This window comes from Tympanuchus pallidicinctus, unplaced genomic scaffold (genome assembly GCF_026119805.1).
Source record: "Tympanuchus pallidicinctus isolate F22 unplaced genomic scaffold, pur_lepc_1.0 scaffold5, whole genome shotgun sequence".
Classification (NCBI taxonomy): Eukaryota; Metazoa; Chordata; class Aves; order Galliformes; family Phasianidae; genus Tympanuchus; species Tympanuchus pallidicinctus.
In genome coordinates this window covers 27,201,178-27,226,895 of record NW_026294769.1, presented here as the reverse complement: position 1 = coordinate 27,226,895, position 25,718 = coordinate 27,201,178, and the positions used below count along the sequence as shown (strand labels likewise).

General features: G+C 36.9%; 1 protein-coding gene across 11 annotated transcripts in view; it reads left to right on the top strand.

Annotated features, from left to right (window-relative positions):
• The window catches only part of PTPRM (protein tyrosine phosphatase receptor type M), a 451,026-nt gene that overhangs the window by 275,366 nt on the left and 149,942 nt on the right, over positions 1–25,718 (top strand). For 7 of the 11 annotated variants that reach the window (XM_052703737.1, XM_052703735.1, XM_052703739.1 and 4 more), the window contains 4 exons: positions 2,154–2,427; positions 3,556–3,592; positions 7,325–7,399; positions 24,289–24,421. In XM_052703737.1, the coding sequence (XP_052559697.1) occupies positions 2,154–2,427; positions 3,556–3,592; positions 7,325–7,399; positions 24,289–24,421 (519 nt within the window). The remainder of the gene's footprint in view (positions 1–2,153; positions 2,428–3,555; positions 3,593–7,324; positions 7,400–24,288; positions 24,422–25,718) is intronic. The other 4 variants (XM_052703744.1, XM_052703741.1, XM_052703740.1 and 1 more) reach the window with 1 other exon arrangement.

Sequence of the window (25,718 nt, the reverse complement as noted above, 5' to 3'; positions counted from 1 at the left end):
TAGCTATAATCACTTAGTGTAAAATGAAAAGAATGCTCATTTCAACTGATAGTGAAACAAGTCTTATTACTTAGCCTGGTCTGAGATGCTTCTTATATTCAGTTCTGTTGCAAGAAAAAAGGAGACAGCTCTCCTCACGGCTGACAGCCAAATCCAAAATTTGGTTTACTAGCCATGTTTTAGTGAGAACATGGGATTCTTATCTTTGCTGTGGTATTTGGCAGCTGTGTCCAGTTTAATACCTTGCAAGAGCACATGTTTGAATCATTCTCCACTTTTTTCTTTCCTCCAATATTCCAATTCTCAAACAGTATTTACTGTAGATTCACTGTAATTTCATAGCTAGAGAAGTTAACAGTCTTTCCTCAAAGTAGTCTGGAATCACCCTTCTGAGCTACTTTTTGTTCTAAAGTTATGTCAGCTGTTGATTTGAATTGCAGACAGGCTGCTATGCATTGACCTTCCCTTACTACTTAGCATGGAATTAGTCAACTAATGGAAGTCTTTCTGCTAAAAAATATAGACCTCGTTTTCCAGGGAATGTGCCGACAGTGGTCTTCAAGTGGCCCCTCAAGGTACTTGTTTGTCTCTATGGCTGTACCTAATTTTACTTAAACATAGATTTCTGCATGGGTCTCTTCTTCAGATTGAAAAATCCAAAATTAGGTGTCCAGGTGCAGATTTTTTAGATGTGTTATTTTGTCAGTAAGAGCCTAGAAAGCAATTCAGTTGACCTGAAAGATTCCTTCTAGCTGGTCAGGTCTTTAAAATCTGCTGCCTGTACTGACTTGTTCCCTGCTGACTTTAATGGGATTTTAGAGTTGTTTAGATATCATCAAAAAGACACTTAAAGTGTCTTAACAGTAAAGATCTAATTCAGGCAGAAGAGGTAAACCCTCTGTCATCTGTACTGACCACAGTCACCCAGCCCAACCATCCCTGTGCTTACAGCAGGCTTTTGTAAACACAAGGATGATGGAGTGGAGACAACATGTCAGAAGACTGTGGCGATTGCCAGTTAAATGAATATACCTTGCACAGAGATTGCTGCTTGTTATGAATTATCAACTTCAAATACTGTAGATTGTTATTAGATGTAGATGGCATACAGAAAAGTAGACACATTGTCTCTTTAAGATCTGTTACCCATACTGACTTGCTTGCTTGGATTCAAGACTTCAGAAGACAAATAATGATTAAAAATCACTGGTCTCCAGTGAAGCAATAAAGTTGCAAGTAAGTCCTCTTTAGAGACATGGATGTCCCACTTCACAAATCTGAAAGCACTGACTCAGACTTTTACAGCAACTGTGAGGGTATAATGATTTCGCTGTTTGCATATACAGCAGAAATCACAGTTTCTTTGTTTCTGCTTGTATGTCCACTGCACCTTTACAGTGAAGAGGAATTGGCTACTCCCTGTGGGTCCAGTACAGCAAAACCTGCAACTATAGCCTGAATTGCTCTGCAGAATGCAGAAACTCTTAAGAACAAGATTATCCCTAAGATGTATGAAAAGTGCTTTGCTGAGTGAAAAAAACATCCATCAAAAAGTACTTCACCCTTGCTCAGTAACAGTTGATATACCATCAAAATTTTAAAAGACTTTAATTTACTTAATGTGTGCTTTTATAAATAGTTATGATGTCAACGGTTAAGCAAATACTATTCCCTGTCTCTTTGAAATTTATTTCTTCATTTTTATCTAACTACTCATTTAATTTCATTTAGGCAAGAGAAACAGGGTAGAAGATTGTATCTATAGCTTTACACTTACTTCTTTGAACAAAATAATACTTAATTCTATGTTTTAGCACTAATCAAGGAAGCTTTTTTGTGTACAAGAGTTCAAACAAGAAAGTGTTCCATGAATTTGCTGAATGAAAAGCTGTGATGTATGTGGCTAATTTTATTTTTCTAAAACAAAATTAATTTATCTGAAAGCGTGAATCAATGCCATAAATTCATACACCTGAATACCAAAATGAGACTTTCTTCCCATTTTGTTTTCTCATTACAGGCTGCTGGTGGTGGTGGTGGTGTATTTTTTCCATAAATACTGGTATGCGAGATTAAGGTCTCAGAAAGAATTGTCTGCCCAAGTGTTATAACACATATGGGTTTTTTTTCTTCTTTCCTTTCTATGCTCCTAGTGTCTACCAAATAGTTGTTGAAGAGGAACGCCCTCGGAGGACCAAAAAGACAACTGAGATCCTGAAGTGCTACCCAGTGCCCATTCATTTCCAAAATGCCTCACTTTTGAATTCCCGGTACTACTTTGCTGCAGAGATTCCAGCCAATGGCTTACAAGCTGCTCAGCCGTTTACTATTGGTGATAACAAAACCTACAGTGGCTTCTGGAATACTCCTCTTCTTCCTCATAAGAGCTACAGCATCTATTTTCAAGCTGCTAGCAGGGCCAATGGGGTAAGTCTTATGACAGTTGTGGTTTTATACACTGTGTGTAAATAGATAATTGGCATCAACCACCAAGATGCCCAGTGTAATTGCTAATGAGAAAATGAAGTAACGGTGAAATTTAACACATGAATTTTAAAAATAACAGTTTTCCTGACACGATCTAGCTTAATGATTAAAGGTTACAGGAAGAACAGGAGAAAACAGCACATTTTGTCAATAGCGAGTAAACAAAATAATGCATTGCCATTTTGTCATTATCTAAAAGCTGTCCAGTGAGCCTAATTTATTGGCTTTTTGTCTTTTTTGTTTTTGTTTTTGTTTTCCTTTCCTTTTCAAAGATAAAAGGAGTGCTGTGATTCCTTTTGTTAAATTTAAGCCAAACTTGATTGTGGCTTTTAGTACATCTGTCTTGGCCTGTCCAATCCCATTGCCTTAGTTTATACCATGTTCAACTCCCACTTTCTCATTTGGTTGCCCTTGCTGAATTAGAAATAATCTGTATTCTTTTCCTTTCTGCAATCGGTAAAAGAAAAATAACTAGATGGAGCTGGAATGAGAGTGTGTAAAAAGGCCTTCACAGATCATGTTTCATCAGGCTAATTTTTCCTGGAATTGTTTTTCATTTCCTGGACAGACCTACCCAGAGCCCTTCAATTCTTGATAAGCTTTGGCTGTCTGTGCTGACAGCCTGGAAATGTTTTCTGCCAGAAATCATAATGGTCCCTCTTTCACATTGCACTGACAGTGCAGAAATGTGAAACGCCATCGATTATTTTTTCTTTCTAAAATTGTCTAGCATGATGCTTAGAGTTATCCTTACCTGTAAGAAAAAGAAAAATCTCCCAAGGTCATTAAGTTACCGAAGTGAAAAAGCCGAACACTTGCCTGTGCTTCTGTGAATCATGTGCCTGTTTTCTTTACTAACTGAACTGTTTATGTAACATACCAAAACAGTGTTTGTCCATACTGTGAAAGCACAGTGGAGTTCCATCATAACAAGTTAAATATGTAACGAAGAACACTAAGTAAACACTTTTCCTGCATTGTATCAATACTTTTTAAGAGTAGAAACATGGATGGCTTTCTCTGCTTAGAAACACGAGATGTGACCTTTTTCCTCTTTATTTTACACAGGAAACCAAGATTGACTGTGTCAGGGTAGCCACAAAAGGTATGTTCATATTATGTGATGTATTCTGTAATTTGAACTGTTGACCTTTCCTTCTCTTGGTCTTGCAGAAGTGTTTTATGTTGCTGAAAGGTATCATTGAATCTGTTACAGAATTTTAAAGGATTCATTTGTGTCTCTAGCTGAGATTTAGGAAGTTTGTTTGTTTGTTTGTTATTAATAATAAATGTGCTACTAATTTCTAGTTGTTTACTTGAACACTTTCTCTGAAATATATTCTGGGGGTTTTTATATGATCTCTCAATGTTTTGGACATTTTTATATATAATAGATTTGTAAAATTGCCAGTTTGCAGAGTGCAAAGTAGCTACATGTGTATTAGTGAAAAATCGCCCATTCCCCATAAGCAATTATCTTTACTGCTTTAAAAAAGAAAAGTGGAGAAATTGTGTTCTTCATTTTCATGGTGTAGAACAGCTCTTTTTATTGAAATGTCAGCGCATCTTACTGCCATTTGTGAGAAAGATGGTATGGTCGAGGCAATCCTAGCTATGAGTTTGATCCCCAGAGAGGAAAGGTAAACATATTGCTGATTTATTTAACTTCGAAGGCTGGGACTTGTCTCTAATTATCTTTGTACTCTCATCTTTTTAGCACCTCTAGCTAGTGCCAGTTTCAAGGCATGAAAAAGAGGTGCTAGGATAATATGGTTATGTGGAGATTGTAGTAGAGGAAAAGGAGAGGAGAGGAGAGGAGAGGAGAGGAGAGGAGAGGAGAGGAGAGGAGAGGAGAGGAGAGGAGAGGAGAGGAGAGGAGAGGAGAGGAGAGGAGAGGAGAGGAGAGGAGAGGAGAGGAACTGCTGCTAAAGAGGAATAGTTAATGCTTCTTTGCAGTTTGGACACCTGGTAAGAGTGTGACATGAAAAATTCTTCGTTATCTCATAGTGGCTATTCTCAACGCAGCTGGCTTCAGCATGATTCCATTTCCATACAGATGATGTCGTTCCACCACCTCCAATATATCTAAACATGATGGATTAGAATCTCATTACTGAAAAATAAATGAAATGTTAGCACAATTGCCTCTTTCCTTATATGAAAAATTTATATCTCTTCAAACTATTTCCTTTTTTTTTTTCCAAGAACAAAGTAAGAAGTTTTATTTCCAGTTTACTGACTGCTTACTATACCATAGCAAACTTTCAAATATCTTCACTAAAGCCTAATAAAACATAAAATATATTAATATCATGTTAAAATGAAATTCTGTGCTGTTTTCTGGGAGTTTTGGTGTTGCCAGGAGCAGATTACATTGCCTCACAAATCATAATAGGTGATTAGGGGAATGGGTTTTAGATGATTTGAAGATTTGTAATCCTAATCACTAATGGATGTTCAACTGTTTCAATTACTTGACTGACTGAAAAACCTTACTCTCTCGACTGAGAAGTGAGGGTGACTTCATGGATGGGAATAGCTTCCATAGCAACAAGGTAGCACATCTGACAATAGGGAGATGAGAAATGCAGCTTTTATTTTAAACAAATCTCTGTACTTTTTTGCTTTGAAAGCTGGTTTCAGAATTGTTCATAATACCTTTGTGCAGTCTGTAAAGTCATACAAGGGGTTATTGTGCGAACTTGGAAGTCATATGTGTCCTCAAAGGCATTCATAGTCCCTGGTACAAAATTTTACAGAGGGGCTTCTGAAAAGCACTGATCACTGTGCTTACAAATCTCTATTATATATTCAAACTATATTATTTTTTGAAAACTAAAATGTAGACTGTGACATACTGTAATATGATATTAATTATAGATATCTGTACAAATATTTTTTCCTGTTTAGATCCAGTAGAGGTAAGGAGAAAAGCAGACTTCTTACTTTCTGTAGGTGAGAAGTCACCACACCTGGACGCACTGAGTCACGCACTGAGACAAGACGGAGAATTGTCCTGTCCCATTCGCAGCCCACATGTCTACATTTCCCCCATCACCACCAGCTTTTTTGAGATCATATAAAAATCTTGATTCCAGCAATTGTAATTTAGGATCAGAATACTGGATTTTGTTCTCCTCCAGCTTCTGCTGAAGTCAGAGAGAACCTTTGCCACTGGCTGTGCTTGGAGAAGGATCAGATAGCGTATTCCTGTGATGTAGAATCTTCTGTTCTTAGTTGTCTGTAGAGAAAGCCTTCTAGGACCTCTGTTACTATTTGGTGTATATACAAATGTGGAGACTGCAGGGTTTCCACTCCCATTACCTTTGACAAGATAATTAAACAAACAAACAAACAAAAATTGGGAAGAAATTTTCATACCAGTGGTAATAAAGGTTGTCGTATTTTGTTTGAGATATGGCTTTCATATATGTACTCTTTCTTCAAGCTAAATGGTTGTGAAATCTCAGCAGACGAACTTGAAAACATTCCAGAACTCTTCCAAGTTTATTGCTATCAACTTTATGGTGTTTTGTGATTTATATTAAGACTATACTTCCTGATATAACTTACAACTCTGTCTGGATAGAGACATCTTGGCTATCTCCTAGGATTCCAGTTCTCAAGAGGCAGACTTTATTGTTCAAATTCTGCGATATTGGAAGGCTTTCATTAATTATGAGAGAGAAAAGGATATTATAATATTTTAAATCGAATAGCAACAGTACTCAAGCAGCTACTATCAACACTGCGTTTCAGTGTTGCAGAGGGATATTTCAAAATATTATGCAGCAGCAGTTTTGAGTTTAATTGTCTGCAGATGGTAGATGATCTATTTTCCTCACTCGTTGCCACATTTCTAATAGCACCCAGGCTGTTCTGTGTAAATTAGTGATCTTTCATATAATTTTCTCCTTAATTTTCCAATATTTTTGCTTTGCATCATTCTCCAGCTGCATCATGTTGGATCTGACCTTTTAATTTTTTTTTATATTCCTTAATACATATGTATCATAGTGTGCTTAACCACTTAGAGGCAATCATAATGGCAAATAAAGAAGTACAAGTTCTTATTACTGTGAGCACGCTAATACCTATCTGTAACAGTCAGACTGTTAACAGCTCTGACAAAAAAATCAGGGCACTTGGAACACAGACAATCCGAGTTTTTCAGCTTTTTCTTCTTGTAGTGGCAGAACATGAGGTGATGTAAAGCTTGGACCTCAGTCATCTACAGACGAACCTAACTGAAAGGTGATAACTCAGTGGTCTTTCTTTGAATGTTGCAAGTTAAGTGTATGGGTAGTGTGTGCATTTCCAGAGCAGAGACCTAAGTAGGCTCAATAAAAATGAATCTAAGATAGCTCAAGAGCATTTATGTGAAAATTATCTTAACAGGAAATATAGAAAAATATAATAAAATGAGATAATAAAATGTGAAATGAGTACAAATTGCATAGGGAAGTTAAGACCAGAGTAATCTGATAGGCAGTAGCCTTTCACTTAGAAAGCCCAGTGCTGCAACCAGCAGAGCCTAACAGTCTCCAGTTTCCTCAAACACATTTTATGTAAATAATGTGCTTTGAGTCCTCTTCTGGAAAGTCATATACAAAAACTCATTTATTCACAACAACCAAACTAACAACTGAAGATGAAAAGAAATTTGTGCTGTTGGTTTTTTTTTGTTTGTTGGTTGGTTTTGTTTTTACCTTTTCTTTTTTGTTTATAAGAAGTTCAGACAATAAACTATTGACCAAGATTCTTCTTGCTGGCCTAGCTTCAGTCTGGCTTTTTTTTCCCTCATGCATGCTGACCTGGAAATCTTCCTTTGCCTTAGCTGCGATAATCGTGACTCAGCTTACAACACCATACATTCGCATCGCCCCTGCTGCAGGCGACGACCAACTAACAGGTCAGAAGTTCAAGTATAGACAAGTCATCATGCCCATTCTTGTCTCCTTTTGTTTGGCTCCTTTTCCCTGATGATTTCTTCATTCTCTGCTCGTAAATAGTTTTCTGTGTTAAAACTTTCTTTTTGTTTGTAAGTTTTTCTTCAGCTCCATTATATTAAATTAAATTGTGTGCTTGGCACCAAAACGCACACACGCATGGCCGTATGTACAACTCTACTGCATGTTTCCATTATGTGTGTAATCTATGGAATATTCTTTCAAGCCTAATGTGAAGAGATCTAGCTTCACTCCATGTGTAAATTCAGTCATAGTTTAAATACAAATATCTACCTATGTACTTGCTTTTTTTTTTCTGTTATTAGATCAAGACACTAGTATATCTGTCATTTATTTAAGGTTCACAAGTTGCATGTATAAATTAGAACAAAGACCTTTCATTAATGTTTGTCATTTTATATTTTCCCATGGTGTATTGGGAAGGTCAGATTTTCTGTCAACATTTCAAAATGCATAAAATTTAAAAAGAAGTAAAACCGATTCCCTCGTTATTTCATATATGAATTCAAGTCTTAAAATAACCTAGGGTGTGAGATATGAAAATGAACAGAGCTGTAAGGTTTCTAGATCTAATTGTCACAAAAACTCAGTGCAGAAGTGAGACAATTACTGGGCTGAGTGTGGCTTGAAGGCCAGTTCAGAACGTACCGAAATCCTTACAAACTCAAGGAAACTTCATTTTGTTGCAAAAAAAAAAAAGTGCAAACCCTTGTATTTTCAAATAGTGAGAAAATACACTAAACAAATTTCTAAAACCTAAGGTGAGTTTGAAAAATCAAGAGGGGAAGTTAGACCTAGTCCATCAGAATTTAGCAGGTGATAAAATTACTGCCTTTTTCAGGAACACTGGCTTATTTGGGTAATGTGTAAATATTGCTGCTGGGGTGCCTAAGGGTCAAGGGGAGTTTAGATCCTTAGCATCTGGATTCTCCATCAGTCAACAAGAGACAGGTAAATAATTCAACTGAAGAGAAGAGGACCAGTGGCATGTTTACAATAGATTTTAATGCTGTGATATGTGTTCTGTATAACAAAGCTTAAATACGTAATGCTGAAGTTATTGCATCAATCAGGAGAAAATTGTTGCATGTAAGTTCGTATTATGTAATAACATAAGAGCTAACCAGAATAATGGATGTATGATGCTAGGAAGTACTAGTGTGTTCTTGTTAGTGATCTGTCAGTAGCACTGTCCACATGCATTTTTATAGCTCAGTGTTTCACTTGCAAGTACAAATAAGGCTTTGAATAGACAAACAGCATCTCTTGAACTTCAGCAATTTTTATTTCTTCATCTCAGGATTCAAATAAGTATATATATATTTCCAGATGGAGATGTTTTTCATCTCATTCTTTTTTCCTTTTTTTAATTTGTTTTAATGCAGACCTGAGTAGCTACAGGGACCTCCAGAGGACAGATCTGTTCTGTAAGGCGGAAATATCTACCGTAGTTAACAATGAGAGATCAGAGATATAGTTAACAAATACGTATCATAGCTAATATATAGCAAAGTATTGGTTACTTTGTTCCTGGTGGTGCATAGCTTGGATATTCATATTGTCTGTCAGATCTGTGACTTTCTTACTTTTTTTTTTCCTTAAATAAATACATCTGTTATACCAGTGTAGCAAAAATGCTGATTCATGGCCTGAACTAGTGATTGAGCACCTGGTACGAAGGCAGGGCCAACCCAGGGGAGCTCATTGCATTCATCTGACTATCTGTAAGGGGTGAATCCCTACCCCTTCCCAGACCTCATTCAAGGGTTTGCAGTGGAGGCAAGGGTATCTCTTGCTGGAGATTCCTGCCTGTCTGAGGCATTCTAAAGGTAAGCAGTTTTTCTTCTTTTGTTTCTATGTCCACGGCTGCTGCATTTGGGCTTGTTCTCATTTGCTGCAGCCTAGGCTGCTGCAGCCTTATAGCGTTATAATCAGAGACTCGTTATATATGGACAAAGTATTAAATTATATCTACAAATGGCATCTGTGGCTGTCTTTGAAATGTATTAGAAAGTCTCTCAAATGATTCCTGGTTTTTTTGTTGTTGGTTTGTTTTTTGTTGTGTTTTTTTTTTCTTTTTTTTTCTCCACGAGCTCTTCTCATTTTATAAAGGCCATGTGGTGAAAAGGGAAGTTTCATCTTCCTCCTCAGTTGCCACAATAGGGAATGTAAGTCCTTTTGCCCTGCACACATGGTTGTTCTTACAGCAGTAAGCTTTTCTAAACACAGACTGTGTAAGAACCTTCAAGGTAGTAAGGCAGTCATGGTATCTGCAGTGCCTATGAGGAACCCAAAGATTTTCTTAAAGGAGATTCATAGGAGTTGGTGCAGGCATGAGAGAAAAGGGAATGGACCTTGTTCTCCCTCCTCCTTCTCCCAGGCAGTAGAAAGGATCTACATGTAAAAGGGCTTTTTTATGTGGAAGTCATAAGGCTGTTGCCAGCCGTAGTTACCACAAGGCTTACAGGTGTAGCAGTTAAATAACATTGCAAAGCATTTTCCACTTAATGCCTTTTCCTTACTTTTCTGCTGAACATCAAAATAATCACATTTGCAATCAAGAAGTTATGTTTCCCTTTTAGGATTTGAGGAGATATGGAGTTTGTGGTCAGGAGGACAGGTTTGGGACTTTCTTTTTTCTTTCTGGAGGGAAGCTGATGCTTCTTGCATAACAGAAATTTAAAATCTTGGCTGTGTTCCTGAACATTGTTACTTTTTTGTTGTTGTTTTTTTTTGTTTGTTTGTTTGTTTTGTTTTGTTTTTATTTTTTTTTTTTTTTTAAGAGATCTTCCTCTTCAGCAAACTGTGATAATACAGTTTAGCTTTCCAGACAACTTGCACAGTCTCAGTTATCAACTCATCCTGGCACTGACTGATAAATAAGTTTATAAACAATGCATTATTTCCTCTTTCTTTCCTTTCTCCCTCATTTTCATACAGAAGTGACTTGCAGCCATAGAATTACCTGCCATTTGTCCTAAGTATCTCTATAGCTACTCCTTGCTTCAGTACTCACTTGGAGCTTGCAGCGTGGGAAAGTTTTTATCATCTGTTAGCCAAGAGAAAATACTGTGTGTACGTGAAGCATAATGGTCCTCATGATGCAGTCTCCATATTTGCACAAGCAGATACAGCTAATACAGTTCTACAGTACAATCTGAAAGCATTTATAGGATTTTTCAAAAAGTTACCACTTGAAAGTGACTATAAGCTTGACTTTAAAGTTGAATAACGAATCTATGTTTCTGAGAAATCCTGAAAGCTTCTGCATTTTGCTTCGCTATATTTTAAGAGACATTTCACGTAATAGGCTTAAATTGGCCATATTTGGTATTCACTTGGCCCTCATTTGTTCTGTCTGCATTCTGATAAAATACTCTGCTTGGAATTGTGATTAGGGTGTTCATTCTTTCAGGCATTTTCTTAATTGTTGGAATATGTCTGAGCAACTTATATTTAAAGTATTTCCATTTGGGATTTAGTGGAACAGCCACCACTTTGCTAGATGTTATTAAGGCTGATTTCCAAAGAATGCTCTTTTTTACGACCCATTGTTAATTACACATGCAGGTGGAAGTGGGAGTTCTGTATTGTACACTCTTCATAGATAAAATTCTTGGTACAGATCAGATACAATAAGATATGTCAGAAATCTTATAGAATGACTGATACTTAAGAATTAGAAGTATTCTTTTATGATAGTGACTATCTTAAAGCTCATATGAATTTTACTCTGCATACCTTAAGCAGCGTATTTTAAATCCATGCTAAAAAAGAATCATAAAAATAGTTCCAGTGACTTTCTCCTCCCTTATGAAGTTAGCTGTATAATAAAATATACAGATCTCTTCAGATCTAGTTCAATACGTAACATTTATCAACATCTTGGTCAGATTCTCTTTCTAGCCATTCCAGTATGAAAGTGAAAAAACTTCAACTAGAATATTGGATATTTTTTTTTATGTGAAAGGATTTACTCCAGATTTATTACTCTCAGCCTCAGCGTTAATAAAAATGATTTATTAGCACAAAAACAGAAGTGTGAATTTGAAAAGGACTCTTTTTCTACTTATCTAGTTTGTTTAACAGAACTGGTGTAATTTGAGATATAGCTGCATGAGCTGGACAGACATCATGTTCCTTTTTCTCAATCCTATACCCTGTAGCATTGGCTTACATGTATTCTGATGTGTGGAAACACGAAGTGCTGCTTTAAGTAATGGATAACCCATGAATTCCTACTTGACACTGCAGTGTTGTTTATAATAACAAAGGTATATGCAGGCATTTCTTCCAGTTGAATCCACAGTTTTAGGATATTATTCTTTTATCGATTCTTCTGAACATAACTGGTATCAGTGGGAGCTGTGCATAATTATCATAGGGAGAGCAAACACCTATATGGTGTAAAGCCAAAGGCTCTTTGGTATGAAGTATGGTGCCATTATGGCATGAAGAGGAAGACTAAGTGAGAATGATCTGGCTCTCATAAGTAAAACTCCAAGCTTGTTATTATATGTAGCTCCAGCATTTCCTTTAATCAGTTGTGCAGAGATCTTGCTTCTCCCACTCCAATGGGCAGAATGTGAAACAAGTGGAAATCTTCCCACTTTCTGCTGCAGTGGCTGAGTGCATTCCAGTAGGCTGGAGTGTCACTTGTGATTTATTGCCCTTTTTTAGTTCTTTTATGTGTTAGATTTGTCATCTTTGCAATGACAGTTTCATCTATAAAACAGTATAGTTACAAGAAAATGTTAAGAGGATACAGGACTGCCATGGGAGCTAGTGTTTTTTTGTTTGTTTTATTGCCTAGTCAAATGTCAGGTTTTCTGGTTTTAAGAGTACAGGTGGAAACACCTAAGATTTTAAATGTAAGTACAGTTTCCTTAGACTAGCTGAAAAAAAGCTGAAGCTAAACAGTTATGCTGAGGATGATGTTGTTATCTTGTCCTGGTTTCAGCCCAAACAACATTAATATCAAACTGATGTTTGGTCACTGCCTCGGGTTAGGACAGTGCTTGAACTAGAGTGGGGGACATTCTGCACCACATGACACCTCGCAGAAGGCCATAAAGGTGTGGGGTGTTGGCTGGGGCCCAGCTGCTGCTTGGGAGTTGCAGGGCATTGGTTGGTAAGGATGAGCTCTTGTGTCGCTGGTGGGGCGTCATGTTGTGCACTGCCTTGGTCAGTGAGTGGTGAATGATTGCATTGTAACACACATATGTTACAATGCATAGTTACCTATGACTCATGCCATAAGTGTTTATGGCTTGCTAAGGAGATCTGTACTTATAAGCTACCCTGGCACTGTACCCATGGTCCTGGGTGTTACAGACCTAGAGCAGGAACAGCTGGAGTAAATCACCTGACCTACAAGAAAGTAGTAATCCTTTGTTATCCCTCAGGTAGGACTAAATAGATTGTGCGCTGTAGAGACTTGAGTTTTATCTTTTATTCAGTAGAGTTAAACAGCTGGGTATCACAGAGTTAATAGTCATGGCAGGATCTGTGTTAAATCCCTGAAGAACACAACTAGCTGACTAGGAAATGTAAGTGTCCCAGTCCATTGCTGAGAGAAGAGCATGATGTCAAGTATCAGCATCAAGCATCTCTTAAGTGAAGAGACTGAAACAAGGTTTAACTTCAGCTGCTAAAGAAGAGTCTGTTCAATTCATCCTAGCATGAAAAACAATCTACTTGCTCAGTGATGTGTCATCGTATCAGAATATCTTTAAGGCTGTTTGAGGTTGGAGCAAGGAGCACTTTCTTTAATCTCATTATGGAGAATGGAAACAAAAATCAATAATAAAAATAACTATGTGAATAAATTGACAGGATTAAACTTTTGACAAATCTAGGGAATGTGTGCTATCTGTGCAGTACTGGTCAGTATTACATTTGTTCCTAAACAGTTCATCAACAATCAACAGAGAAGCAGAAAATACAAAGCGGGTATTAATAATTTATTTTTTTTTAATATTATGCTTCTGTGTGATTTGGTATGCTATTTCATTTTAGTACAGAAAAAAGTCTCTAATTTTTACATCCAAATAGGTGGTTTTGCATGTACCACAATGAAAAATTAAGGAGAGACAAGGGAAGAGAGAAAAACTCAGATATAATTAGTAACTGAAAAAAAGAAAACCAAAACCCTGTGAATTTCAGTGTTTCCCATCTGTAGTTACTGACTATATTCATGAAATGCTCACCAATTTGAATTTTAATTTGAAAGAAAGTGCGGGACCTTGTTTGGGGTAAAATAACCTGTCGTTCACAAGTACTGAATATCTGATGTTTGTATCACTGGAGAGTTAACAAAAGTGCAATGTAATATTACATGGATCATATCTGTGCTAATGAATAAAGTGATATTGCAGTGTGTTATGTTTAAGTAGGGTAGTGTAGTAAGAAGAGTAAGGTCAGCTTTTATAAGGAGGCAGAACAGAACATGCTACTCGGGGCAAAATAATGTTCCACTAACTCACTCACTTCTTAGATTCCTTGAAGTAATTGATTCAGTAAATACCTAAGCTATGTTTGTCTGCTTGATGTAATATCTCAACACTCTGCTAGCTGCGGCTAGTTATTGATGGGATTTCAACACTTACTTTTCCAGACATTGTGTTGAAAACATCCTTTTCTGCAGTAATGTAAGCTTGATGCAAGAGAAAAGGATTTTAGAGCTCTGGGAGAGACATTCAAATTCTGTGTGCATTTTTAAGACTTTATTTTTTTTCAGCACTTTGAACTTTCATGTCCTTCTGCTCATCTGATTTTCTGTTATTGCTGACAGCTGGGAAGTTTTTGTGTAAACAGAAAACTCTGCTTTCATCTTTTGAGTTAACATCAGAAACACGGGGGAAACAGAGCTAAAAAATGTGAATCATCATTGGTCAGAACCAAATGTGAAACCTTTTTGAAGCAAGCAGGGTATATTTTGTGTTTTCCATCGAATTAGACAGCTTCTGTTTATGACTAAATGTGTTGCTAATTAAAAGTGATATGAAAAGGAATGAAGAGAAAAATGACTATTTAAGGCATTCTTAATCAAATGTGACAGTTGGATGTTCTTCTATAACCGTTAAAGTCTACAGGAAATACATGAAAAATGAAATGTGAATTAGTGATGATCATTCAGAGGAAGCCTGGTCTATTTATGTTCCTGTTGATGAACTCTGGTCTTGGTTCATCTGAAGTTCTTCAGATACTATTTTATGCTATCCTCCTACAAATAGGCAGTTAGTGTGTGACGATAAATAAATTTTGAGAGAGTGACTGTGTGAAAGATTTCTGATGAGCACTTTTGTAAGGGATTCTGTTGGGAAGGAAGCTAGTAGTGGAAATCATCAGGAATGTCAGCTTGCTGACTTTCTGCTTGGAGCAGTTTGTCTGTGTTCCTGTAGTAAAGTCCTCAGTACTGGAAACATCAGAAGACGGTACCTCACCCTTAGCTCCAGGTTATTCAATTCCACAGTGCTTGTAATGCCTTCTATTCATGGATAGAAAATAAAAGTTGTGTTTGCCATACCATTGAGCTCCAGAAGTTGAGTTTCACTTTAAGTATGTCCAGAATAATTTTCCTTCTCTGGAGACTGCAGAGTCTGAAGTTTGAAGTCCCACAACTTTCCTGTTTGTATATCATAGTTGAGACAAGCTTTCAAGGACATCTGGTATTTATTAATGCTTTTACTATAGTTTCTGGAGTAGGTCTGGTGTTGAAAACATGTCGCCCAGAGGTCACCTTGGCAATAGATGAAATTCAAGTGGTTATGATGAGGATGATGTTGAATTATCCACTGCTTGAATATGTGCCACTAAAAAAGTGGTATGGATGTGCTCAGAAAATTTTTTATGTCTGGACAGGATCAGTCTGGACTGATTACTTTCATTTCCTTAGGGATAATTTGAATTCACCATGATCTCTCTCATTGTTGATGTGGAGATATGTGATACACACACCTTACCTCATTTTGTGGCTGCTTCTCTGGCCACAGATTATCAATACTTATAAATATGTAACCCTTTATTTTCCTAATGAAATACAATGGGATGCTATGTAGGGCCATGTGAAAATTTTAAGATTGCTTATTTTTCCTTAGAAAATTCTTTTTTTTTCCCAAGAACATCATAAACTGTGTCTATATGTTTTATGGTGATTATTAATTTCTGAGTCTAAATGCTATTAAAGTGCAAGAACTTCTTATTTCTTTGCTTCTGAGCACGGACTTCAAGTGGTTTTGGTGACCAGACGAAGCTTTTGACGAACTTTATTTCCTTTTTCTTTCTTTTAAAAAAAAGGAATATAAAGTGTTACTATAGTAAGTTTTAGTTTGGTTTGTTTTCTGGAGGAAATGAGCAGTTTGTGAAGGTTTGCTTGCTCATTTTCTTATAAGCCCTTTTTTAAAAAACTCCAGAAAAATCCAGTATCCAAAAAAGCCTGGCTTGAAATTCCATATAAAAAATGATTGTGCTGAGAGCAAAAGATGTCAAGCGAGGAGCTTTGCTTGTTTTAGGCATGTCTTGTAAAGAATATTGTTATTCTTGACAACCAGAAACACATGGTTTTTGTTTTTTTTTTTTTAAAGGAAGTCTTTTTGCTCACATGCACCAACACAAATCACCCACCAGTGAGAAACGGGGTTCATTCAATAGTCAGTTAAATGAGTCATATTCATCAGTGCTTTTCATTTCTTCTCATGCAATTCTTTGTTGCTTATATTTAGATTTTTGTACACAATATTACAAACAAAATTAATAATTCATAATTATGTAGTGAAGCCTTATATCCCTTCTGTGCATAAATCTTTTAACAAGGCAGGTTTTTTTTCTGCATTTAAAAAACACCAAATAAACAATATTCTGAATCAGTATGGTTGTCCTGTGGAAGTGCAGAAATTATTTTTAGGAAAAGGAGAGCTCTACACAGCAATATGTGTTGTATTGATGATCACAAATTACAGATGAAATACTTTTCTATATTTTGAGTGCTGTTTTCCCTTTTGCCATGGCGTTGAAGCAGACAGATGCAGTGAGAGCTAATGTATCATAGAAGGGAAAATTGTGATAGATTGATTTCCACACCACAGTGCTCAGCAAGACAGAAAGACATAATCCTTGCCCCATGGATAAAGCAGTTTATGCATAAGCATTTCCAGAAGAAGCCAGGGAAAACAAAGGGAGGAAATACTGTAAAAAGAGAAGCAAAGTAGATCTTACTTGAAGGCATTTACAAAGCTAATATATTCAAGGCATAGAGAGAGAATACTGAAAAAAACCTACTAATCAAAACCACCTTCTGTTACAAATATAGTCTGCCCAACAGCACCTCATAACTTCCATCATATGGACAAAAATCAGAGCGGTTTTAAAGGAGAAGTAGGGCCACCAATTGGAAAACTTTCATTGATGAAGGGGAGAGAGAGAACTTTCTCCTTTAGCTGGAGTTCTACCAGGGCAATGCAACAAAGACTTTCATTAGCAAAATACATGCTGGCTAGCAGATGAGGACTGAATGCCAGTCACTTACAGTATAAACACACTAGCCAGGGTGGTAATTGATTTCATCTAGAAATGCATATGTTTTGGATCTTCTCCAAAATAGTTCCAAAGCCTAGCATCTGAAAAGAACTTGAAATTCAAATCAAAAGCGTGTTAGACTGGCTTATCTTTTCATAGAACTGATAATGCTGCTGTAGACTTAAGAATAAGTGTACCATTGTCTGCAGTCATGGGGGCGATAGCAGGGTGGAAATAGAGAGGAAATTCTTCTGGGGTAAACTGAACATTTTCCATCTCTCACCCATCTTGGGTGTATTTTGCAGTTTTTGGCAAAGGATTAGAATTTATATCAGTTGTTTAATATTTATAAGAAGGACCTACACCTCTGGAGCACAATTTTTCATACCAGTAGCACAGACCTGTTTGTGTACTTATCTTGTCACGTTGTGTTTTGTCCCAGTCCTTTACTTTTGGTATCTCTTCATCTGCTGTTCCTACCTTTAGGTCTAGAACAGTTATGTTCCTTCCTTCCTTGGAACACTGTAACTGACATAATTTTTTTTAAAATATTGCTCTTAAATATCTCTTTCTACTATTAACTGAAAATAATGAATGCTGGTTGAAAGAGCAGGAGTATTCCTTATGTTTCTTTATGAGTATTTACCTCCCTCTTCCACCTTCAGCTAGCTATTACAGCCTGTTTTGGCTAAACACAGTATGCTTGTGGTGAAAAGGATTGCTTAGCTTGTGCTTACACTGTTCTTAGAACAGCCAGACTTCCAGTTCAGTTTAGAGCTTCTTCTGTCCTACTATCGTATAACTAATAGAGAGTAGTAAGTATTTTTTTCTTTTTGTATTTGCTCCTGTAATTTTTATAGACCATGGAAAGTATGGGCAGAGTCTCTAGAGCCAAGTTCTCTGATCTCTGGTGACAAGAACCATAGGACTGTAGTGACGGATGATTTGAGGAAGCATTGCACTTCTGTGCTTCTATTATTCCATGGAATATTTTGCATCGTCTTGGCCACCTAATGACAAGTTTATCTGTTATACAGAGGTATTATATTTCATCTTCCTGACCCACTTTGTGAAATAATATGAAGGTAGGTGCTGAAATAAGTGTTGAATCAAGCTGCCTGCATAATAATTTGATTGCATGCCTTAAAGAATCTGAAGTCTTGTAGGTGTGATCGTTTACTTTGTTCTAGAGAGAACAGAGTGCATTTGGCAGTTCCCAGTTTTTGTGTAGCAGAGGTCAAAAGATCTGGAAAGAATAGGCTCCATACTAACACAGTGAGCTAGTCTCAAGTTTCAGTGGAGACTGGGACAACCTGGACTAACTGTATCCTTACTTTAAAGCCTTTTAAAGTTAACCATTATGTCAGCCACTGGGAAGCCTATACGTTAAATTCAGGTGGAAAGGCTTGCAAGTGATATATCAAGCAAGAACCTACTGAGAAGCTGCAAGCAGAAAGTAAAATGGGCAGCCACTGTGGTGAGCCTTAAGTGCAAGCTCAGTCTAGTTAGTTAAAGAAAGGAGTTGTTTGTTACTCAAATAGAAGAAATGTCTGGAATTTTTAAGATTGCTTTAGACAAAACAATCTGTAGCTTGTTTTGGCAGTGACTGCTTTTATTTTATTCCTTTGTTTGTAAACAAAGTTAGCACCTCCTAGACTACTGAGCGAGGGTTCTTTTAATGGTTGTTCTTTTCTGTACGGAAATGGGCAGTCAGTCAGCTACTTCTAAGTACAGCTTTTAGAAGGGACTAATAAACATTGAAAAACAAGTCTAAATACTTCTTAATATGCAAAGAGAGAAAGAGAAGGAGTTATGTTTGATAGAGGTCTTTTATGCTACAGAACAAAATTTTCATCCTGAAAAACAAGGGAAAGCTTACACGTGAGTTAAAAGAATAATATTTGGCTTGGCTAGTTCTGTTAGTGAATAGTCTTAGCTTCCATTTTAATGAGTAGTAGTTCTGCTTAAACTTTTCTATCCATAGATGACCTTCAGGAGACTATTGTTAAGGGTTTGGTTAGGTTACTAACATGATATTTCTGCCTTCTGAGTGAAAAAGGAAAGGGAAGTTTCTGCTCAAGGAAACAGCAAAAGTGTTGGCCTAGAAGCAAAAATAAATGAAATACTAAAATACTAATACTAGAGCTATGTATCTTAAGTGTGAATGAGAATTTTTTTCTAAGAAATAATTTTTTTTTTTTTTTTTACTTAATCTTGGTAGAGAAGTAGAAATTCCATCAAAGGAAGAAACTCAAGAATTCATCTTACAGTATATGTTAGATACCAATGATAGGAATATAGTTCACTTCTCAATCAGAGGAGGATTTGGTAAGACACCAAAAAGTATTTCTTTCAGCACTAAACTGCAGAAAAGGAGATTCCAATATAAAGAAAATACTGGTGAGATAAGTCTGGGAGTAAAAAATAAGTAAGTGTTCTGTGGCATTACTTAAAAATGTAATCACTGGGTCTTGCAAGATACCGAACAAAAGGGGCACCATGAGGGCAAGTCTTAAGTCAGACAGTTGAAGGGCAATTATTTGTGAGTTAAAGAAAAAATGAAGTTTCACATCTTAAATGCTACTGAACTGAAGGCCACAAAGAATGGGGAAGAAATACGGAAAAAGAAAGTTGGAAACTCTTCAGATTAACTAAGGGTAGATATCTAAGGGTTTTGAACCAAACAATGTTTCTATCTTTCTTTTATTCACTGCAGGAAGCCTGTGGAAGTACTTTGCTAGATATTGTGACATCATGGGGATTATCTATAAGTGTATCTCAATTTTTTCGCTTCTGGCAGAGAGTTTGCTCTCATCAATTAAGGACTTTCTGAGGTCAGCATCTTGATCCTTTGTAAACTGTCAGGAAACATTTCCTTGTCCTTTCATTTCCTAGGAAGCTCCCTTGAGCTGTCCTGCACTTGCTGCTTTTTACTGACCTATTGCCTCTCCAGAGGGACACCACAATATGTGTGGTCAGGATATATTTATCGCGATTGTTCCAACTTGAAGTGAGGTTACTCTGCAAGGTTTAAAGTCAGGCTGCTGTGTACAAAGGTAGAGCCAGAAACTTAAAAGTCAGGCAAACAAAAAGCTATCACATCATTTGGTCTAGCATTGTGAGGAAAAAGCAGTGGGCTTAGCTCAGATGTTGGCAACAAGCAGACCAAAGGGCTGTAGCACATCTTCTGATGAAGAAAGGCTGAGGGAGTAGTGTTGCCTCTGCTTAGAGAAGAGAAGGCTCCAGGGAGACCTTGTTGCAGCCTTCCAGTACTTGAAGGAATCTTGTAGCAAGAGAGGAACTAACTTTTTACATGGATGGACAGCGATAGGACAAAAGGGAAAATGGCTTTAAGCTAGAAAAGGAGAGATTTAGATTAAATGTTAGGAATTGTTTACTCAGAGGGTGGTGAGGCCATGGCACAGCTGCCCAGAGAAGCTGTGGTGCCCCATCCCTGGAGGTGCTCAAGGCCAGGTTGAATGGGGCCCCAGGCAACTGAGCTGCTGAGGGGCAGCCCTGCCCATGGCACAGGATGGGACTGAGTGGGTTTTGAGGTCTCTTCCAGCCCAAGCCATTCTATGATTTAAGACAGATGCTCTGCTGGAGATGTAGGAGTCCATTGGTCTTGTTGGTATACATTTTTAAATCCTCTAGCTTAAGCAAGGGATTTTAAAATGGCTGTATCAGACAAATTATTTGAGACAGCTATAATATCATGATATAGTGTATATTTAATACTATTACTGTAAAAAAAGGTTACATTTTGTCATGTTTTTTAGAATGGTGGTACAGTAAAGAAAAAACACGTGACCGTTTTTTAAACTTGCAGTAAGACTTTCTAAGTTTATCTTGGAAACATGCAAACAAAACTAAAAGCACAAATTGCCATTACAGTCTGTCAAGTAGTAAAATTAATTTCAGAACTACTGCCTCTGGCGACTTGCATCCCCTTACACATTGTTTGCCTTCCTCTCTGTAATGCCAGTGCAAATTGTGATGTGCCTACAGATTAGAAGTCAGTTATGCAATTACAAGATGAGAGATGAATTGTAACTCTAGACCAAGATCTACCTATTAAACAGGAACCAAAGAAAAGTAAAATGAAACTTTTATAATAGTGTACTTGTGGGTTTAACACTATGTGCTGTACGTGTCTATTAAATAGCTGGCAGAGTCAGAGTTGAGGCAGCAGCTCTTGATCATGATGCTAGGTGATGTGGATTAATGAAGAACAAAACCAAACTGAATAAAGAGGTAGTATCATCTTGAACTTCAGTCCTGATAGTGTTCATTGGAGGTAAATTTGAAGAGTTTTTCATTCATGGAGGTTTCAAAATTGGTTACTGCACTGAAGAAATGGATGCAGATTTCACTGCTGCAGATGCAAGCTCTTCAGTGTCTGCCTGCTGTCAAAGTACAACCAGACTATGCTAAAGGGGCTGAAGTATGGGGTGGAATGCAGTAGAATCAATTTTTTAATTTTTAAGGTTTTAAGAAAAACTGAGGTACACTAAAGGAATAAACAGTTTAAATAAAAATGGAGAAAATGTTGATCCAGAATTTCTAATATTCTTTTTAAAAAGAGGCGTTCAAGCAAAGTAGAAAGTGGCAAATTTGGTTCTTTTACCCAAGTGGATTGTCAAATCAGCTGGCCCTAAGAACATTCAGTGAATGAATGAAATGTTTGATGAGACCAAATGAGAACTAAGTTAATACCAGTATTTAAAAAAATAAATAAATAAAAAAAATAAAAAAAAATAAAAAAATAAAAATTAACCATTATTTAAAAGGGATGTCACACAACATACTTCCAGGTTAAGACAGTCCTTTGTGCGAGTCAGGCTGAGTCCATCATGGTGATAAACAATTCTGTTTTTTTTCTCAGAGTGGCACTATATGTAATTTTCTTAGAAAATTTCTGATGATTACTCAATTGGGTAATCACTATGTGATATAGTATGGGAGCTTCAGTATCCTAATGTTAGACTTTGTATTTCTCCTTGTCTACAATTTGTTTTGAGAGTTTGTGTTAGAGGTGGATTCTGTAGCTTGTAATGCATTACAAGAGGGTAATGTTTTGGCACTGAAGGCATTTCATGAAAGTTGTGCTCTGAGATACAAGAAAAACATTTGTATTCTCAATACGACTGGTACTATCTCTGCACTGTGCAACTCTAGGTAGTTCTGATGAAATGAGGATCCTGTGTCAAAGAGAGACAGGACAATGAGATAAAATGGATAGGATAGTTGAGTTGTATGTTAAAATGGTGCAAGGATGTCTTTGCTAACTTTAATATTGAGCTTCCCAAAAGTCACATTGAAATCCTTAATGGAAGGAAACCACAAGGCAAATTTTAAGAAGGTGTTACTGTAAGTGGTCCAGTAGGGTGAAGTAGCTTGAAGTAGGTGATGATGAAGAGACATTGGAAGGAACCAGTCTTAGAACTGTGTGAAATGGTGTTGCTTCTTGTTGTCTTTGCATTTTTCATTTGAGTCTTCGGTTTAAAAGAGCACTGCAACGTCCTTCTCATCTCCTGCTCTTTGCATCATACTGCTTGATTCACTGCTTCCTCTTTGTCAAATCCAATTCAACAGCTGCCTTTTGCAAGATGATACACTGGGTGTTTTCTAAATATCTTGTACGCTTGTGAGCAGTATAGATTTTAAAATCATTTATCTATGACATAAGGAAGTTAAAAATAGAACTGTTTATAACAGAACTTCATGCATATGCACAGAAGAAAATATAGGGATAGCTTCTGTTATGACTGCACATTTAGAGTAAAAATTTTATTAATAGAGAATTGCAATTAATTGCTATAGAACTAATACTCTGTTAGGAATGGACACAGATATGTAGCAGATCACCTTTCTCTGAGTTACCACTCACACAAAGAACCATGGCCTGATTACTTAAAAAAAAAAAAAAAAACAAACCTGGTACTCACAGTTAGCTCTAGATATATTTTGATTATGTGTTAGGACCCATTTTATGACACCAATAACAATTGCCAGGTTTTCCACACATTCCTAGTGGAATTTGGAAGAAATAGGCTGTGAATGTAACTGCGGGCAATCAGAACAACCATCCTGGAACATCCTGCTTGTGAGTGAGAACATGAGAAACTTTTCATTGTAATTCTATATGCAAAAATTTTCTGAATTTGATCACCGACTTGCTTTCTTTCAAAAAAAAAAAAAAAAAAAAAAAAAAAAAATGCAGAATCAAATAAAATACATTTGATGCTTTCTAAACCTTTGTGGAACCTGGGCAGTGAGATAAGAACATGGTCTGAAAATACTACACTTAAGTTAGATTTTGCTCTGCCTTTCCCCTTCCCAGGATGAGCTATAGTAGGAGAGTGGTGCATAAATCTCCGTGTCCATGTTATGGCAGGGCGCCTCAAATGATGAATACTGTCACATTTTGATTTTAAAAATAAAAAAAAAAAAAAAATGAAGTCCATTAAAAAAAAAAAATTCAGTTCAGTGAATTGAATGTTGCTTCCTTAACATTTTTTTCATCCTGAACTCATTTAGTAAAGGAAATGGATATTTCACCAGACATGGATTTGACGTTCCATCACATTATACAGTAAACAGTACAAACGATGTTATTTTTTTTTAAATGGAGAAGCTGAAAGAGCTAAGACAGTAGATGCTGTAAGGCACTGGTTATCTCATTTAAACAGATATTAAATGTGGGTGCCAGTGGTGTGATCATCAGCTGCTTCCCACTTTGTGAATAAATTGTTTAGGAGTCTTTTTGCCTACCAGATGTGACCTAGATTTAGATTTCCAAAGGCAAAAAAAAAAAGTCTATTGTGTAAAAAAACAATTGTGGGTAAAATGCATAGTAAATGAGCTTATCTCACTTTTCCAGGTGTTTAAGCTAATATATTATGGAATTACAGCTTCATTTATGAAAAATAATTGAGGAAAATGTTCCAGCAAATCAAATTTGGATAAAGGCTTAGGATAGTTATTGTGTTGTAAGTTTCTAAATGGCAGAAAGAAAGGGGAGCCAGAAGAGATAATAAAAATATAGGAATTTGTGAGACTGTGAAAAGGCTCTTACAAGAGGGTCAGGACTGACTGTGATATCCTACCTGTGTTGTGGTCTGACAATTCAGGAAACAATATGAAAAATTATATTATATTCCTGTCAATGCATATGAAAGCAGGATTTATCTCTAGAAAGATCACAAATTAGTATCTGTTGGCTCTGGTTAGGATTAATGGCATCAATAAGTGTATAGAAATGGCAAGAGTAACGTCCTTATTCTTTTTCCTTCTCCTTTTACTTATTCCATAGGGGCTGCTACTCGAAAACCAGACCCAGAGCCTGAGAAGCAGACCGACCATACTGTTAAAATTGCTGGAGTCATTGCAGGCATCTTGCTGTTTGTCATTATATTTCTGGGGGTTGTGCTGGTAATGAAGAAAAGGTGAGTGATTAGTAGATTTTTTTTATGTACATGTTCATATCACAGCATCTCCTGCAACAGTTCTCAATCTGATATTGGCATAAATTTCCAGCCACCTTCGTGTCCTTTGTCACAATTTAGGAAACAGTGTTTCTTGGTATCCCTAGAAGCTTTGTTGAGATTTTATAAAAACGACAGCATCTGTTTCTTTCTACAGCATTTTCTATGAATTAATATTTGTGGCTTTGTTATAGAAGAAAAACAACTCAAGGTTAATGATTCTAGCACTTCATGCATTAGTACTGCATGATGGACTCTAATAATAGAACAGGATCTCTATCCTGAAAGGGTGAGTTTCCACTCTATCCAGCAGATCAGCTCAAAGTTGGATATAATTTCATTCTTGAACATAAAAGAAAGCCTCAGTCAGGAGCTAGAGCTAAGGTAATTTGTGCTAAGAATAGGGTCTGTATTGCTCGGCATAAACTTCATTCCCTGAAAACAAATGATAATGTAATGGTGCTGAATATTTCCAAATGTTGGCTCAATGCAGACATGTATTGAGATTGCTCTGATTTGAGATCATATGAAAATTACTGTAACATTAGAGATGTAAGGTTTTTAAGTCTGCTCATTGTTTTCAACATTGTAAAAGGGGGAAAAAAAAAAAAAGTATAAAGTATCTTGCAGCAAGGGAGGTGGCATACGTAAGAAAAAAATCCTTGCGATGATAGAAGTCAAGATTGGGTGAAATTCATTAGCAGACAAGGTCAAGGCTTTTGGTTATATGTTGAGGTTATGAGGATATGAGGTTTCCAGCAGTAGAGGTGGAGTTGAGGATGAGCTGTGCAGAGGGGCTGAGTCACTAATTGTCCATACATATCTCTCATAGTCATCCTACTGTCCCACTACCCCTCTCCTCCTTGCCATCCATCTGCTATTATCCCTCTCCCCTTTTCTTCTTTTGCAAGCAGTCTTGGCCTGATTCTGCTCATTCCAAGACTGTGACTTAGTTGTATGATAACTAGTTTGGCAGGTCTGAGGTAGTCCAAACCCCTCAGCTGCCTGAAATTCTTTGAGAATGTGAACAGAGGAGGTGGCACAGGGAGGGAGGCAGCTGCTTGGCAGTGCCTCAGGGCAGGCTACACAAGCAGCTTCTATTCACTTCCCTTGAAGGCAGAAACGGGTCCATAAGATAGGACAGAAAAGTGAGCTGTGGCTGGGGCAGAGGGCTACCTCACAATAAGGGATGGGGAAAGTTGTCAAAAGTTGCTAGGCAGAAGAGACAAAGGCTTAAGACCTAGAGTAAGTCTGGCCG